Source organism: Odocoileus virginianus, chromosome 20, assembly GCF_023699985.2.
Source record: "Odocoileus virginianus isolate 20LAN1187 ecotype Illinois chromosome 20, Ovbor_1.2, whole genome shotgun sequence".
Lineage (NCBI taxonomy): Eukaryota > Metazoa > Chordata > Mammalia > Artiodactyla > Cervidae > Odocoileus > Odocoileus virginianus.
Window position 1 is genome coordinate 44,220,532 of NC_069693.1, and position 15,924 is coordinate 44,236,455.

A 15,924-nucleotide genomic window follows, 5' to 3' on the forward strand; every position below is an offset into this window, starting at 1 on the left:
TCCCCAACATGGAAAAGGAAATAGTCAAGCAAGACCAAGAGGCACAAAGAGTCCCATACAGGATAAACCCAAGGAGAAACACGCCCAGACACATACTAATCAAACTAACAAAGACTAAACACAAAGAAAGAATATTAAAAGCAGCAATAGAGAAGCAACAAATAACATATAAGGGAAATCACATACACTTAACAACTGATCTTTCAATAAAAATTCTGCAGGCCAGAAGGGAATGGCAGGATATATTTAAAGTACTGAAAGGGAAAAATCTACAACCAAGATTACTGTACCCAGCAAGGATCTCATTCATAACTGATGGAGAAATAAAAAGCTTTTCAGACAAGCAAAAGTTAAGAGAATTCAGTACCACCAAGCCAGCTTTACAACAAATGTTAAATGGACTTATATAGTCAAGAAATACAAGAGAAGAAAAAAGATCTACAAAAGCAACCCCAAACAATTAAGAAAATGGCAATAGGAATATATATATATATATATATATATATATATATATATATATAAAAGACTCAGACTGGCTGAATGGATACAAAACAAGACCCATTTATATGCTGTCTACAAGAAACCCTCTTCAGACCTCAAGACACACATAGACTGAAAGTGAGAGGATGGAAAAATAAATTCCATGCAAATGGGAAGCAAAAGAAAGCTCTAGTAGCAATCCTCATATCAGACGAAATAGACCTTAAAGAACATTACACGAGATAAGGAAGGACACTGCATAATGATCAAGGGATCAATGCAAGTGGGAGACATAACAATTGTAAATGTGTATGTGCCCAACATAGGAGCACCTCAATACATAAGACAAAGACTAACAGACATAAAAGGGGAAATTGACAGTACTGCAATAATAGTAGGAGACTTCAACACCTCACTCTCACCAATGGACAGATCATCAAAACAGAAAATTAATAAGGAAACACAAGTCTTAAATGATACATTAGGTGAGCTGGACCTCATTGATATCTTCAGGACATTCCATCCAAATGCAGAAGAATACACCTTCTTCTCAAGGGCACATGGAACATTCTCCAGGATAGACCACATCTTGAGTCACAAATCAAACCTTAGTAAATTTAAGAAAGTTGAAATCATTTCAGTCATCTTCTCTGACCACAGTGCTATGAGACTAGATATCAATTACAAGAAAAAAACTGAAAGAAACACAAACACATGAAGATTAAACAACACGTTTCTAAATAACCAACAGGTTACTGAAGAAATCAAAAGGGAAATCAAAAAATCTCTAGAAAGAAATGACAATGGAAATATGACAACTCAAAACCTATGGGATGCAGCAAAAGCAGTTCTAGGAGGGAAGTTTATAGCAATACAATCCTACCTCAAGAAACAAGAAAAATATCAAATAGACAATGTAACTTTACACCTAAAACAACTGGATAAAGAAGAACAGAGAAGCCCCACAATTAGTAGAAGGAAATAAATCATAAAGATCTGAGCAGAAATAAATGCACAAGAAATGAAAGAAACAATAGTAAAGATTAATAAAACTAAAAGCTGGTTCTTTGAGAAGATAAACAAAATTGACAAACCTTTAGCCAGACTCGTTAAAAAAAAAAGAATCAGATCAACAAAATTAGAAATGAAAAAGGAGAGGTTACAACAGATAATGCAGAAATACAAAGGATTATAAGAGACTATTGTGAACAACTATATGGCAATGAAATAGATAATTTGGAAGAAATGGACAGATTCTTAGAAAAGTTCAATCTTCCAAGACTGAACCAGTAAGAAATAGAAATTATGAACAACCCAATTACAAGCACTGAAATTGAAGCTGTGATCCAAAATCTCCCAAAAAACAAAAGCCCAGGATCAGATTACTTCACAGGAGAATTCTATCAAATATTTAGAGAAAAGTTAATGCCTATGCTTCTAAAACTCTTTCAAAAATTTTCAGAGAAAGGAACACTTCCAAACTCATTCTATGAGGCCACCATCACCCCGATACCAAAACCAGACAAAGACAACACACAAAAAAGAAAACTACGGGCCAATAACACTGATGAACGTAAATGCAAAAGTCCTCAACAAAATTTTAGCAAACAGCATTGAGCAATACATCAGAAAACTCATACACCATGATCAAGTTGGGTTTATTGCAAGGATTCTTCAATATATATAAATCAATCAGTGTGATACCCCATATTAACAAATTGAAAGATAAAAATTATATGATAATCTGGACAGATGCAGAAAAAGTTTTTGACAAAATTCAGCACCCATTTATGATTAAAACACTTCAAAAAAAGGAACCTACCTGAACATAATAAAGCCCATACATGATAAACCTACTGCAAATACTGTTCTCAATGTTGAAGAACTGAAAGCATTCCCCCTAAGATCAGGAACAAGACAAGGGTGTCCACTTTTGCCACTGTTATTCAACATAGTTCTGGAAGTCCTAGCTACAGCAGTCAGAGAAGAAAAAGCAATAAAAGGAATCCAGATTGGAAAAGAAGTAAAGCTCTCACTGTTTGCAGATGACATCATACTACACATAGAAAACCCTAAAGATAGTAAATTACTAGACGCTAATCAATGAATTTAGCAGAGTTTCAGGATATAAAACCAATACATGGAAATATCAGAAAGTGAAATTAAGGAATCAGTCCCATTCACCATTGCAACAAAAAGAATTAAATGTGTAGAATAAATTTACCTAAGGAGATAAAAGAACTGTATACAGAAAATTATAAGACACTAATGAAACAAAGATGACATAAGTCGATGGAGAGGTATTCCATGTTCCTGGGCAGGAGGAATCAATATTCAAATGACCAGACTACCAAACGCAGTCTACAGATTCAGTGTGATCCCTGTCCAATTACCAGTGACATTTTTCACAGAACTAGAACAAAAAATTTCACAATTCATATGGAAACACAAAAGACCCTGAATGGCCAAAGCAGTCTTGAGAAAGAAAAATGGAGCTTGAAAAATCAACCTTCCTGAGTTCAGATTATACTACAAAGCTGCAATCATCAAGACAGTATGGTACTGGCAAAAAACAGAACTACTGACCAGTGGAACAAGATAGAAAGCCCAGAAGTAAACTCATGCACCTATGGGTACCTTATTTTTGACAAAGGAGTCAAGAATATACAATGGGGCAAATTCAGCCTCTTCAGTAATTGGTGCTGGGAAACCTGAACAGCTTCATGTAAAAGAATGAAACTGTAACACTTCCTAACATCATACACAAAGATAAACTCAAAATGGATTAAATACCTAAATATAAGACCAGAAACTATAAAATTCTTAGAGGAAAACATAGGCAGAACACTCAGTGACATAAATCTCAGCAAGATCCTCTGTGACCCACCTCCTGCTGCTGCTGCTAAGTCACTTCAGTCATGTCCGACTCTGTGCGACCCCATAGACAGCAGCCCACCAGGCTCTGCCATCCCTGGGGTTCTCCAGGCAAGAACACTAGAGTGGGTTGCCATTTCCTTCTCCAATGCATGAAAGTGAAAAGTGAAAGTGAAGTCGCTCAGTGGTGTCTGACTCTTCGCGACCCCATGGACAGCAGCCTACCAGACTCCTCCATCCATGAATTTTCCAGGCAAGAGTACTGGAGTGGGGTGCCATTGCCTTCTCCGATGACCCACCTCCTAGAGTAACGGAAATAAAAAAACAAAAGGAAACAAGTGGGACCTGATCAAACTTAAAAGCTTTTGCACAGCAAGGTGAAAAGACAGCCCTCAGAATGGGAAAAAATAATAACAAATGAAACAACTGACAAAGGATTAATTTCCAAAATATAAAAGCAGTTCATACAACTCAATGCCAGAAAAACAAACAGCCCAATCAAAAAGTGGGGAGAAGACCTAAACAGACAATTTTCCGAAGAAGACATACAGATGGCTAACAAGCTCATGAAAAGATGCTCAACATCACTCATTATTAGAGAAATGCAAATCAAAACTACAATGAGATATCACCTCACACCAGTCAGAATAGCCATCATCAAAAACTCTATATACAGTAAATGGTGGAGAGGTTATGGAGAAAAGGGAATGCTCTCACACTTTTGGTGGGAATGTAATTTGATACACCCACGATGGAAGACGGTGTGGAGATTCCTTTAAAAACTAGGACTAAAACCACAATATGACCCAGCAATCCCACTCCTAGGCATATACCCTGAGGAAACCAAAATTGAAAGAGACTCATGTATCCCATTGTTCATTGCCGCACTATTTACAATACCTGGAACATGGAAGCAGCCTAGATGTCCATCGACAGATGAATGGATAAAGAAGTGTGGTACATATACATAATGGAACATTACTCGGCCATAAAAAGGAACACATTTTAGTCAGTTCTAATGAGGTGGATGAACCTAGAACCTATTATACAGAGTGTAGTAAGTCAAAAAGAGCAAGACAAATATCGTATTCTAACACATACATATAGAATCTAGAAAAATGGTACTGAAGAATTTATTTACAGGGCAACATTGGAGAAACAGACATAGAGAATAGACTTATGGACATGGGAAGAGGAGAGGGTGAGATGTAGGAAAAGAGTAACATGGAAACTTATATTACCTTATGTATAATAGATAGCCAATGGGAATTTGCTGTATGGCTCAGGAAATTCAAACAGGGTCTGTATCAACCTGGAGGAGTGGGATGGGGAGGGAGATAGGAGGGAGGTTCAAAAGAAAGGTGATATATTTATACCTATGGCTGATTCATGTTGAGATTTGACAGAAAACAGCAAAATTCTGTAAGGCAATTATCCTTCAAAAAGACAAATTTAAAAAAATAAATTTTTTAAAAAGATGCATTTAATTGCATCATTGTGTAGGATAGCACTGGTCCCTAAAACACATTTTGTTGTTTCATTTTATAGTTTTTACCACTTTCAATATACCAGAAAGAATATGCAGGTGGTCTTTAATTGTCTTCTTTGCTTAGGATGATGTATCCATTAGGAAAAGTGGGACTAGATGTGGAACTATCAATTATCATTGTACAAAAATATTTTTTTTAGCTTAAGAGACCTATCTGAGATTATAATGGCACTTTTAAAAATATTGCTATAATAAAATGAACTAGAATTATGAAAGAAAAAAAAGTAAAGAATGCCTTTGAATGACTAATACTAAATGCTCCCTTTAAATGCATTTTCTTTAATTGTATTAATACAGGGCCACTGCTTTATTTTCTTTGATGGATCAAGCACATTAAAATAAAGTTTACAGACTTTCCTGGTGTCCAGCAGTTAAGACTCCACAATTCCACTACAGGGGACACAGATTCCATCCCTGGTCAGGGAAATAAAATCCTACATGCTATGTGCTTAGGCCGAAAAAAAAAAAAATACTTATACCATTCCTTGTTGAACTTGAACGGAGTCACATCAAAGGACCCACCATTGATGTTGCTTAGATCTAGATCTTATAAACTGTTAATAAGCATCATTTGATGTACATAAATATATGTATATATAAAATTTAAGATATGTTTAAATGCAACTGTATTATAACTTTTTATGTGTTGTATTTCTTCCTGTTTAAATGTACACATCAGTAACAAAGCTTACAATTCTGTTATTTTCCTCCTAGATTTATTCCTCACGACATTGTCTGCTTCTAGTGCCTTCCAGTTTGAGATATGGGAAAATTTGGTAAGAAATCTTTTTTTAAGCATTTTTAAATGATGACTTTCAATGAAAAGCACACAGTTTTAGAAAATAAAATGAAAGTAATCACTTGGTCGATTGATTTCAACAATAAATAGAACAATTTTAAGAGCTTTTGGTTGCATTGCTGCATTCAAACTGCTGAATATTGCTGAAGGAAATGATTCATTCAGCATCAATTCCTCTGCAGGTTTTTAAGCATGACTGCCAATTAAACCAATCAGTCTGTCCTAATGCGCATGTTAACAGGGACCCTGCTAGGCTGTCAGCTGGTGAGAAAGGTGCCTGTCATTTAATTTGTCAGCATGATGGTTTGTTGAAGAAAACCCTTTTTAAAAGACTTATTTTTCCTCTTTGCCTTCAGGCTTCTATAAAAAAAATAAGAACAACAGTCACTAAATTTACTGCCACATTGACCAGAATTAATGAAACTTCCCCATATTTTTTTAAATTGCAAGTAGAATATTCCCAAACTGGTGTCATGGTTTTATTTTTAGCTTGAGGTAGATTATATTAATGCAGAATAGACTACCCCAAATTTTAAAATTCAATTGTAGGTACATAATAGAGGATAGAATTTGAGGACTGGCCAAATTGGTCAACTGAGTGACATTCATTAAATAATGGTCAAGTATTAAACCTCACTTTTCTCATATGGGAAACAGAAGTAAGAATGTCTGCTTCATAGACTGTGAAGATTAAAATGAAACAATGTGTGTAAAGTATCTGGCACACAGCAGATACTTACCAAATTTTAGTTTGAGATCACTTGATTTCCCAGCTATTTACACTAGATTGTCTTTTATTCAATCCAAATTAAACCCATTGCATTTTAATAGATTTTTGTTAAAATACTCATGAACAATAAACAGATCTTAAACAATGTAAAGCACAAGCCCGTGGAAGAAGATTCATTATTTGCCATCTCTTATATCAGAGTCATAACTCAGATTTCTTCATAGGAGGAAACTAGGAAGAGGGGAAGAGCTTTGTTTAGACAAGATTAGGGCTTTTGAATATTACTAACTACACCCCAGCTCAGCAATCTGATCCTTCTTTCTCTTTTTAATGAGGCAAGGAGAAAGAAGAAAGACTTCCACACTGGAAAGATTTATCTTTGTTTAATGTTGATCTTTTTTAAATGTAGTTGTATTTGTTTTTCTGATGATAGAAATATGGTTGTTATATTCTTAATGGTTACTGTATATGAAATCTTCCACTAGTAGGGGATATTCATTTTCAGGTGACCTTGAAATCAAATGAATCTTGAGGCTTTAGAAAGTGAGAAAATCAGTCATTTTGATTGATTATTAGTATGCATCTGGGAGAGAAAAGCCTCATTGTTAATAAATATATATTTATAAAATCAGGGACTACTTTTAAGTATTTTATTTCCTCTCAGCCTAGCTGACTTAAAGATAATAAAATGAAGCAACTTTCATAGGAGAAAAATCTTCATGAAGAGACTAGATTATGGAGGGGATCTTTTTTCCCTTTGTTATTTTCTTTAAGGAAAATTAATAAATTGTTTGCCAATAGACACGATTTTTCTTGTGGTAAAATAGCTGGATCCATAAGGTATTTGTGTTATCAGTAACGTAAAACTCTTTAGTACAAATTAAGGAGAATGTAGACTCAAAATTAACTAGTTCAGACAAAGTTTAAGTTTCGTAAAATGGGAGAATCATTTTTAATTAGTGATTGGACAAGTTGCAGTAACACATTAATTGACCAAAAAGTCTTCAAAACGTATAAAGCCTGTTAGCTAGGAGAGGAGTATGAGCTGCAGCAAATCTTTTTGGTCAGCCGTGGTGTGCACAGCCCTGTGGTAGATGCTCTGGGAGGTCAGAAATTAATAGATGAGGAGGAGCACTAAGATGTGAGTGTAGGCAGTTCCGACTGATGTGATGAGACGTACTCACCCCATGTTACAAGGAGTTAAAAAACAGAGCAATGGTCTTTATCTTGCGACTCCTGCTTTCTTTTGGTCTCCGTTTGCGTGGAATATTTTTTTCAGAAAAAGAGACTCAGACATATAGAACAGACTTGTGGACTCTGGGAGAAGGCAAGGGTGGGATGTTTCAAGAGAACAGCTTTGAAACGTGTATATTATCTAGGGTGAAACAGATCACCAGCCTAGGTTGGGTGCATGAGACAAGTGCTCGGGCCTGGTGCACTGGGAAGACCCAGAGGGATCGGGTGGAGAGGGAGGTGGGAGGGGGGACCGGGATGGGAATACATGTAAATCCATGGCTAATTCATTTCAGTGTATGACAAGAACCACTGCAATGATGTAAAGTAATTAGCCTCCAACTAATAAAAATAAATGGAAAATAAAATAAAATAAAAAAACAGCAATTACTTCCATTTGGTAGCAATAACATAGCAGTCATTTGGTAGCAATAATCATAATAATTCAATTATGAACCATAACAAAGTTCATACATAACTCACAATTGCCAAAACATGGGAAAAACCTAAATGTCCATTGACAGATGAATGATTAAAGAAGATGTGGTGTATGTATATATATGTGTGTGTGTTGTATAATGGAATATTACTCAGACATAAAAAAGAATGAAATAATGCTATTTGCAGCAACTAGAGATTCTCATACTAAGTGAAGTAAGTCTGATAGACATATATGATATCACCTATATGTGGAATCTAAAATGTGCACAAAGGAACCTACCTATAAATCAGAAATAGACTCAACAGACATAGAGATCTGACTTGTGGTTGCTAAAGGGGAGGACTGGGAATTTGGAGTGTTAAATGCAAACTGTTACATTCAGAGTGGATAAACAACAGGGTCCTACAGTATGTAGCACAGGAAACTCTATCAATAATCTCCTGGGATAAACTAAAATGTAAAGAATACTAAAAAAAGAATGTATATCTGTATATAATGGAGTCACTTTGCTATACAGCAGAGATTGGCACACCACTGTAAATCAACTCTACTTTAATTTAAAAAAAAAAAAGAAAAAAAAGGAAGGAAGAAGAAAAATCATCTGGCCTAAAAGGGCCAAGACTGAAAATTTCTAACATAAAAGGTGGTGGGTGTGTTTATTCGTGGGTCTTGATTTGCCATTCTTCTCTCAACTCTTTCCTTTCATGATACTCCTCTGTTCTCTTCCTTGAATTCTAGTCCTACATTTCTAATCATTTCCTTGATATATCTCTTATCTAAAATAATTTCTTTTCCTGCTCCCAATTAGACCTTCCTTTGTATTTTCTATTACCTTTGCATTAGTAGGCATTCTGTGTTCTCATATCTATCCCTTATCTGTCCCCAACATTCCACTCCTTTAATCATCCATCTGTTTCCCAGGATATAGTAAATTCTACTTATCTCCCCACCTCCAGATTTTCCATCTGATATGCAATATCCAGATTAATTGCAATAATGAAAGCTCTATTTATCTCACTCTCAGTCCTAAAACCTTTAGGACTTAAGCTTCTCAATAAATTTTTTAAAGATCAAACTACTTAGTTTAGGAGTAAAGGCGTTTGCTGATCTTGTGTAAAGCAATTCTTCTAATCTTCCAATCTCTTTTCATATTCTGGTCCAAATCAGCCACTTTCTGCTCTATGTCCTCTGTTTCCTGTGCATATCCTTGCCCTCCTCTTCCTTTTCTTTCAGCCACTAAAATCCTGCTCATCTGCATTAGCCATTTCAAATACCACGTCTTCCTTAAAGCCTTCCCTGATGATCCTGGGTGGACCAAATGGAAGCAATTGCTCTGTTTTTTAACTCCTTGTAACATGGGATTAGTACATCTCATCACATCAGTCAGAGTTGCCTACACTCAAATCTTAGCACTCCTCGTCTTCAGTTATTTCTCATCTCCCAGAGCATCTACCATGGGGCTGTGCACACCACAGCTGACTAAAAAGTTTTGCTGGCGCTTATATTCCTCTCCTAGCTAATATGGTTTTATACATTTTTAGGGCTTTTCGGTCAATTAATGTTACTGCAAATTGTCCAATCACTAATTTAAAATGATCCTCCCATTTTACAAAACTTACACTTATGACAATTCTTACAAAACTTACAACAATCATTTTATTGTTATGAGAATTGTTATGAACATAGGAGTGCCTGTATCTTTTTGAGTTATAGTTTTGTCTGGGTATATGCCCAGGAGTGGGATTGCTGGATCATACGTAGCTCCGTTTTCTGAGGAACCTCCATACTGTTTTCCAGTGGCTGTACCAATTTATATCCCCATCAACAGTGTAGGTAGGTTCCCTTTTCTTCACACCCTCTCTAGAATTTTACTGTAGACTTTTTAATGATGGCCATTCTGATTGGTGTAAGGTGTCCCTCATCATAGTTTTGATTTGTATTTCTCAAATAATTAATGATGTTGAGCATCTACTGGCCATAGGCCAGATGATTCTTTATTGTGGATATCTATCCTTTAACTTGTTTAGCAGTATCCCTGGCCTCTGTTCACTTAGATTCTAGAAACTACCTCCAACTTGAAACAGTCAAAGTATCTCCATACATTGCCCAGTGTCCTCTGGAGAATAAATACACCTCAAGTCAAGAACCATTGCTTCATGTGAAAAAAGATGTAGATATAATGATAGTCATCATATGTTGCTTCCTGGTCATTTTTAACATTATGAATATGGCAGTTTAAATACTAAATATTAAAACCTGCAGGCCAAAGCATAGGTGGTCATCCATGAAAGGATACTTATTACAACATAGCACCTGTGATTGGAAATCAAGCAGAAAATGTCCTCTCTCCTGTCAATGGCAGTGTGTTTAGCTGCTTCAGTGATGGGTAGCAGATATTACTACTAGCATTCCTGGTCAATTATTGTTAATGTTGACTAAATACATACTTGTGCGTATGCTGAACTAGTAAGCACTTTATATGCATTATTTTACTAATCTTCACAAAAACTTTGTAAAGCTCACTTTAGATAAAAGCAAACAGATGCATACTTTAGAATTAACTTGCTCAGACCTCAAAACTAGAAACAGTGGAGCTAGAATTTGAACTAGGAAATCTGTCTCTAAAACTTGGGCCTTTAAATCATTGCACCGACATTCCAGAAACCAATTGGGTGAAAGAAAAGGTAAAGGACCTAGTTGTGGCAGTGAGTTGGCCCAGTTTTGGACTGAAGGACTGCAGTGAAGGCCAGTAACCAGCATGGTGCAGAACAGGACACAGTGTAGTGGATGAGTCTCAAATAGCAGCCCATGAAAAGTATTTCCAGCTCAGAAGCACAGGACTGACATTATAAAAACACCTGAAAAATGTCCCTGATAACTTCACATTTTGCAGAACACTTCCTAATCATTCCATTGATCCTCTCTAGAACGCTGCAAGTACACAGTGCATTATCCCCTTCTGACAGTTGAAGAACCAAGACCCGGAGTAGTAAGTGGCTGTTCCAGAGTGATACACCGTAGTGAAAGCAGGAATAGAACCATATCATCCAACTGCATGTCTAGCATCCTTTCCACCGGATTTTCTGCTCTCTCATTTTAAAAGACTGTTGGTCACTTTTGTCTCTCCTACATTATATAGGTACAATGTGGCTTGATCTTTGAAAATAAGTATAGTCATGCATCACTTTATAATATACCATCTGAAAGAGTAGTAGTGTAGCGATGATTAAGTTTATTCAGTCATTTTAATCAAATACTAAATATGTTCATGACACTGATCTAAAGGTAATTTAAGTTCTATAGATCTGTACTGCCAAATGGAATAAAGAATAAGCAATGATAATGATGGAAAAGTAAATTGAGTCAAGTATCCCCAACCCCTAGTTAATTCATATAGATAATATATTCTGCATGCTCTCACTGTAACAAGAATATATGATTCTCTTTTTCTAGCAATTGCAAAAGTATATTGTCTTCTTATACTGAGGTTCATGGTGAATGTGGCATGTTAGACACAGGAGTCTGTCACCTGGGTAGTACTCAGTCTTTCTTGATGGAGATACATCATGATTATACAGGTGTTTGTTGTTGTTGTTCAGTCACTAAATTGTGTCTGACTCTTTGTGACCCCATGGACTGTAGCACACCAGGCTCCTCTGTCCTCCACTAGTTGCCAGAATGTGCTCAGATTCGTGTCCATTGACTCAGTGATGCCATCCAACCATCTCATCCTCTGCTGCCCCTTTCTCCTTTGGCCTTCCGTCTTTCCCAGCATCAGGGTCTTTTCCAGTGACTTGGCTGTTCACATCAGGTGGCCAGAGTATAGGAGTTTCAGCATCAGCCCTTTAAGTGAGTATTCAGAGTTAATTTCATTTAGGAGTGACTGGTTTGATCTCTGTGCAGTCCAAAGGACTCCCAAGAATCTTTCTCCAGCATAGCAATTCAAAAGCATGAATTCTTCAACACTCAGCCTTCTTTATGATCCAACTGTCACATCCATACATGGCTACAGATAAATCATAGCTTTGACTATTCAGACCTTTGTCAACAAAGTGATGTCTCTGCTTTTTAGTACACTGTCTAGGTTTGTCATGTCTCTGCTTTTTAGTACACTGTCTAGGTTTGTCATAGCTTTCCTTCCATGGAGCAAGCGTCTTTTAATTTCATGGTTGCAATCACCATCCACAGTGATTTTGGAACCACAGAAAATAAAATCTGTCAGTGCTTCCACTTTTTCCTCTTCTATTTGCCATAAAGTGATGGGACTGTATGGCATGATCTTAGTTTTTTGAATGCTGAGTAAAACTCAACTCAAGCCAGCTTTTTCACTCTCTTCTTCCACCCTCATCAAGAGTCTCTTTAGTATCTCTTCGCTTTCTGCCATTAGAGTGGTGTCATCTGCATATCTGAAGTTGTTGATATTTCTCCTGGCAATCTTGATTCCAGATTGTAACTCATCCACCCTGGCATTTCCCATGATGTACTCTGCATAGAAGTTAAATAAACAAGGTGACAATATACAGCATTGTCTTACTCCTTTCTGAATTTTGAACCAGTCCATTGTTCCATATCTGGTTCTAACTATTGCTTCTTGACCTGCATACAGGTTTCTCAGGAGACAGGTAAGGTGGTTTGGTACTCCAGTCTTTTAAGAATTTTCCACAGTTTATTGTGATCCACACAGTAAAAGGCTTTCATATGGTCAGTGAAGCAGAAATAGATGTTTTCCGGAATTCCCTTGCTTTTTCCGTGATTCAAGGAATGTTGGTAATTTGATCTCTGGTTCCTTTCCTCTTTGAAACCCAGCTTGTACATCTGGAAGCTCTCCATTCACATACTCTTGAAGCTTAGCTTGAAGGATTTTGACCATAACTTTGCTAGCACATGAAATGGGTGCAGTTATATGGTCGTTTGAGCATTCTTTTACATTACTCTTCTTTGGGATTGGGATAAAAATTGACTTTTTCCAATCCTGTGGCCACTGCTGAGTTTTCCAAGTTTGCTGACATATTGAGTGCAGCACTTTAACAACATCATCTGTTAGGGTTTAAATGGCTGAAATTCTATCACCTCCACTAGCTTTGTCCATAGTAATGCTTCCTAAGGCCCACTTGACCCTCCAGAGTATCTAGCTCTAGGTGAATGACAACGTCACTGTAGTTATCCAGGTCGTTAAGATCTGTTTCGTATTATTCTTCTGTGTATTCTTGTCACCTTTTCTTAGTCTCTTCTGCTTCCATTAGGTCCTTCCATTTCAGTCCTTTATCATGCCCATCCTTGCATGAAATGTTCCTTGATGTTTCCAGTTTTCTTGAAGAGATTGGTAGTCTTTCCCATTCTGTTGTTTTCCTCTATTTCTTTGCATTTTTCACTTAAGAAGGTTTTCTTATCTTTCCTTGTTATTCTCTGGACTTCTGCATTCAGTTGGTTATATCTTTCCCTCTCTCTTGCCTTTCACTTCTTTTCTTTCTTCATCTGTTTATTTGTAAAACCTCATCAGGCAACCACTTTGGCTTCTTGCATTTCTTTTTGTGGGGGATGATTTCAGTCACTGCCTCCTGTACAAACTTACAGGAGTTTGTATAAACTTACATGCATAGTTCTTCAGGCACTCTGTCCACCAAATCTACCAGGTATGCATGCATGCCTTATTTTATTGTGTTTTTTTATTTTCCATAAATTGAAAATCTGGCAGCCCTGTGTCAAGTAAGTATATCAGCACCGTTTTTGATGATAGCATTTGGTCACTTCATGTCTTCTATGTCACATTTTGGTGATTCTCACAATATTTCAAACTTTTCCCGTTGTATTTAATTTGTATTATTTTTCTTTGATGTTGCTATTACAAAAAGATTACAACTTGCTAAAGGCTTGGGATGATGGTTAGTATTTTTTTTTTAACAGTAAAGTATTTTTTAATCAAAGTATGTACTTTTTTTAGGGATAATGCTATTGCACACTTAATAGAGTACAATGTAGTATAACTTTTACATCCACTGGGAACCAGAATATTCCTGTGCCTTGGTTTATTACAATACTTAGTTTATTGCAGTGATCTTAACCAGAATTTGCCTGTATTTTCAAAATATGCGTGCATCTGGAAACATTTCTAAATACATTTTGTTACGTTTAACAAAAATTCACAGGAGTAATTTATTCACTTGAGCCAGTAAAATAGGTTGATATTCAGCTTTATGTTGTATGTGGCTGATGTATTTTTAGAGTGGTTTTTCCATTCATTCAAGAATAATTGTGTCTTCCTTGTACCTGATGCTATAATCTTTCTAGAATGCAAATTCATTTGATACTTCATTCACAAATTTGGCAACTTTGATGTATCTTTAGTATAACATCAGGTACTCAGCAAGACTGGAGGGGCATCCTAAGTTTTCAGACACATAAATAAGATTTCCATAGAAAAATCTTTCAAAAATGTATCAGATACTTTAATAATGGTAGGAGAAACATGTTTCTGCATGTGAATGATGGAGAGTTAAAATGGCTGGAAAACTGCCTGTCACAAGACAGATGTTACTTACTCATGTTCCTCAGGCATTTAGTCTTAATGCTTTCTGGGTAGCATTGCTTGTCTCTGAAAATGTTGGAGATGATTTCTTCAGAAATAACTTACAGATCTGCAGTATCTTTAGAGGAACAAAGGAGAAAAATATTTAAAATTTTTTAAATATTTTAAAATATATAGTTTTCTGTATGAAGCATGTAAGAATCAGGGTTAGCACATCAAATAGTTAAAAGAGAAATCAGTGATAAGAGAAGAGCTTTAAAACTAAGCTCAAAACCCAAGCACAGTGTTTTGGTTTATTTTTCTTATGTTCTAATATAAAATTATAGAAAGGAAAGACAATAATTTAAAGAAATGCATATTATTTTTGTAAGCCCCTCATTCTGTTTTGGTAAGAGTAACTGAAGCAAAAGATCTCTGATGAGTTCTCCTTTTTTGTTTGGCTTAGCCACCTCTGGTTAGGACATGTCAGCTGTTGCACTCTTTTGCTGCCTTTCTGATAATGTTGGTAATGAATGAACCATTAAAGATGAATGTAATTCTCATCTCATTTGAATATCTTTACCTAATTAACCCCCAACAGAATCTTCTTTCTTGAAATCTGTAAAACATAGTATCTTTCCTACTTACTCATACCACTTATATGTTACCTTCAAAAATTCTCTTTTCTTGACATATTTTATCTTCCAGCTGGACTGTTAGCTCTTTCGGGTAGGAACTATTTTATCTACTTCTTTGGGCTTCCCTTGTGGCTCAGCTGGTAAAGGATCCACCTGTAATGTGGGAGACTAGGGTTCAATCCCTGGGTTAGGAAGATCCCCTGGAGAAAGGAAAAACTACCCACTCCAGTATTCTGGCCTGGAGGATTTCAAGAGGGGTTGCAAAGAGTCAGACACAACTGAGCGACTTTCACTTATATTCCCAAACCTTCCATGGTACTTGAACGTAGAAGACACTCATTCTGTCTAAAATTATGATGATGATTTAGGAAAGAGGGCTTCCCAAGTGGCGCTAATGGTAAAGAACCTACCTTCCAATTCAGGAAACATAGAGATGTCTTTCAGTCTCTGCGTCAGGAATATTCCCTGGAGAAGGAAATGGCAACCCACTCCAGTATCCTTGCCTGGAAAATCCTATGGGCAGAGGAGGTTAGTGGGCAATGGGTCTCAAAGAGTCGGACACGACTAAAGCGACTTAGGACACAGCACACACACATCATGCCTGAAGATTTCACAGAAGGCTCAGTGGTAAAGAATTCACATGCCAAACAGGAGATGTGGGTTCAATCCCTGGG

General features: G+C 36.4%; 1 protein-coding gene across 2 annotated transcripts in view; it reads left to right on the plus strand.

Annotated features, from left to right (window-relative positions):
* ITFG1 (integrin alpha FG-GAP repeat containing 1) overlaps positions 1 to 15,924 on the plus strand; it is a 300,650-nt gene that overhangs the window by 69,395 nt on the left and 215,331 nt on the right. For both annotated transcript variants that reach the window (XM_070451356.1, XM_070451355.1), the window contains exon 7: positions 5,618 to 5,679. In XM_070451356.1, coding sequence (XP_070307457.1) covers positions 5,618 to 5,679 — 62 coding nt within the window. The remainder of the gene's footprint in view (positions 1 to 5,617; positions 5,680 to 15,924) is intronic.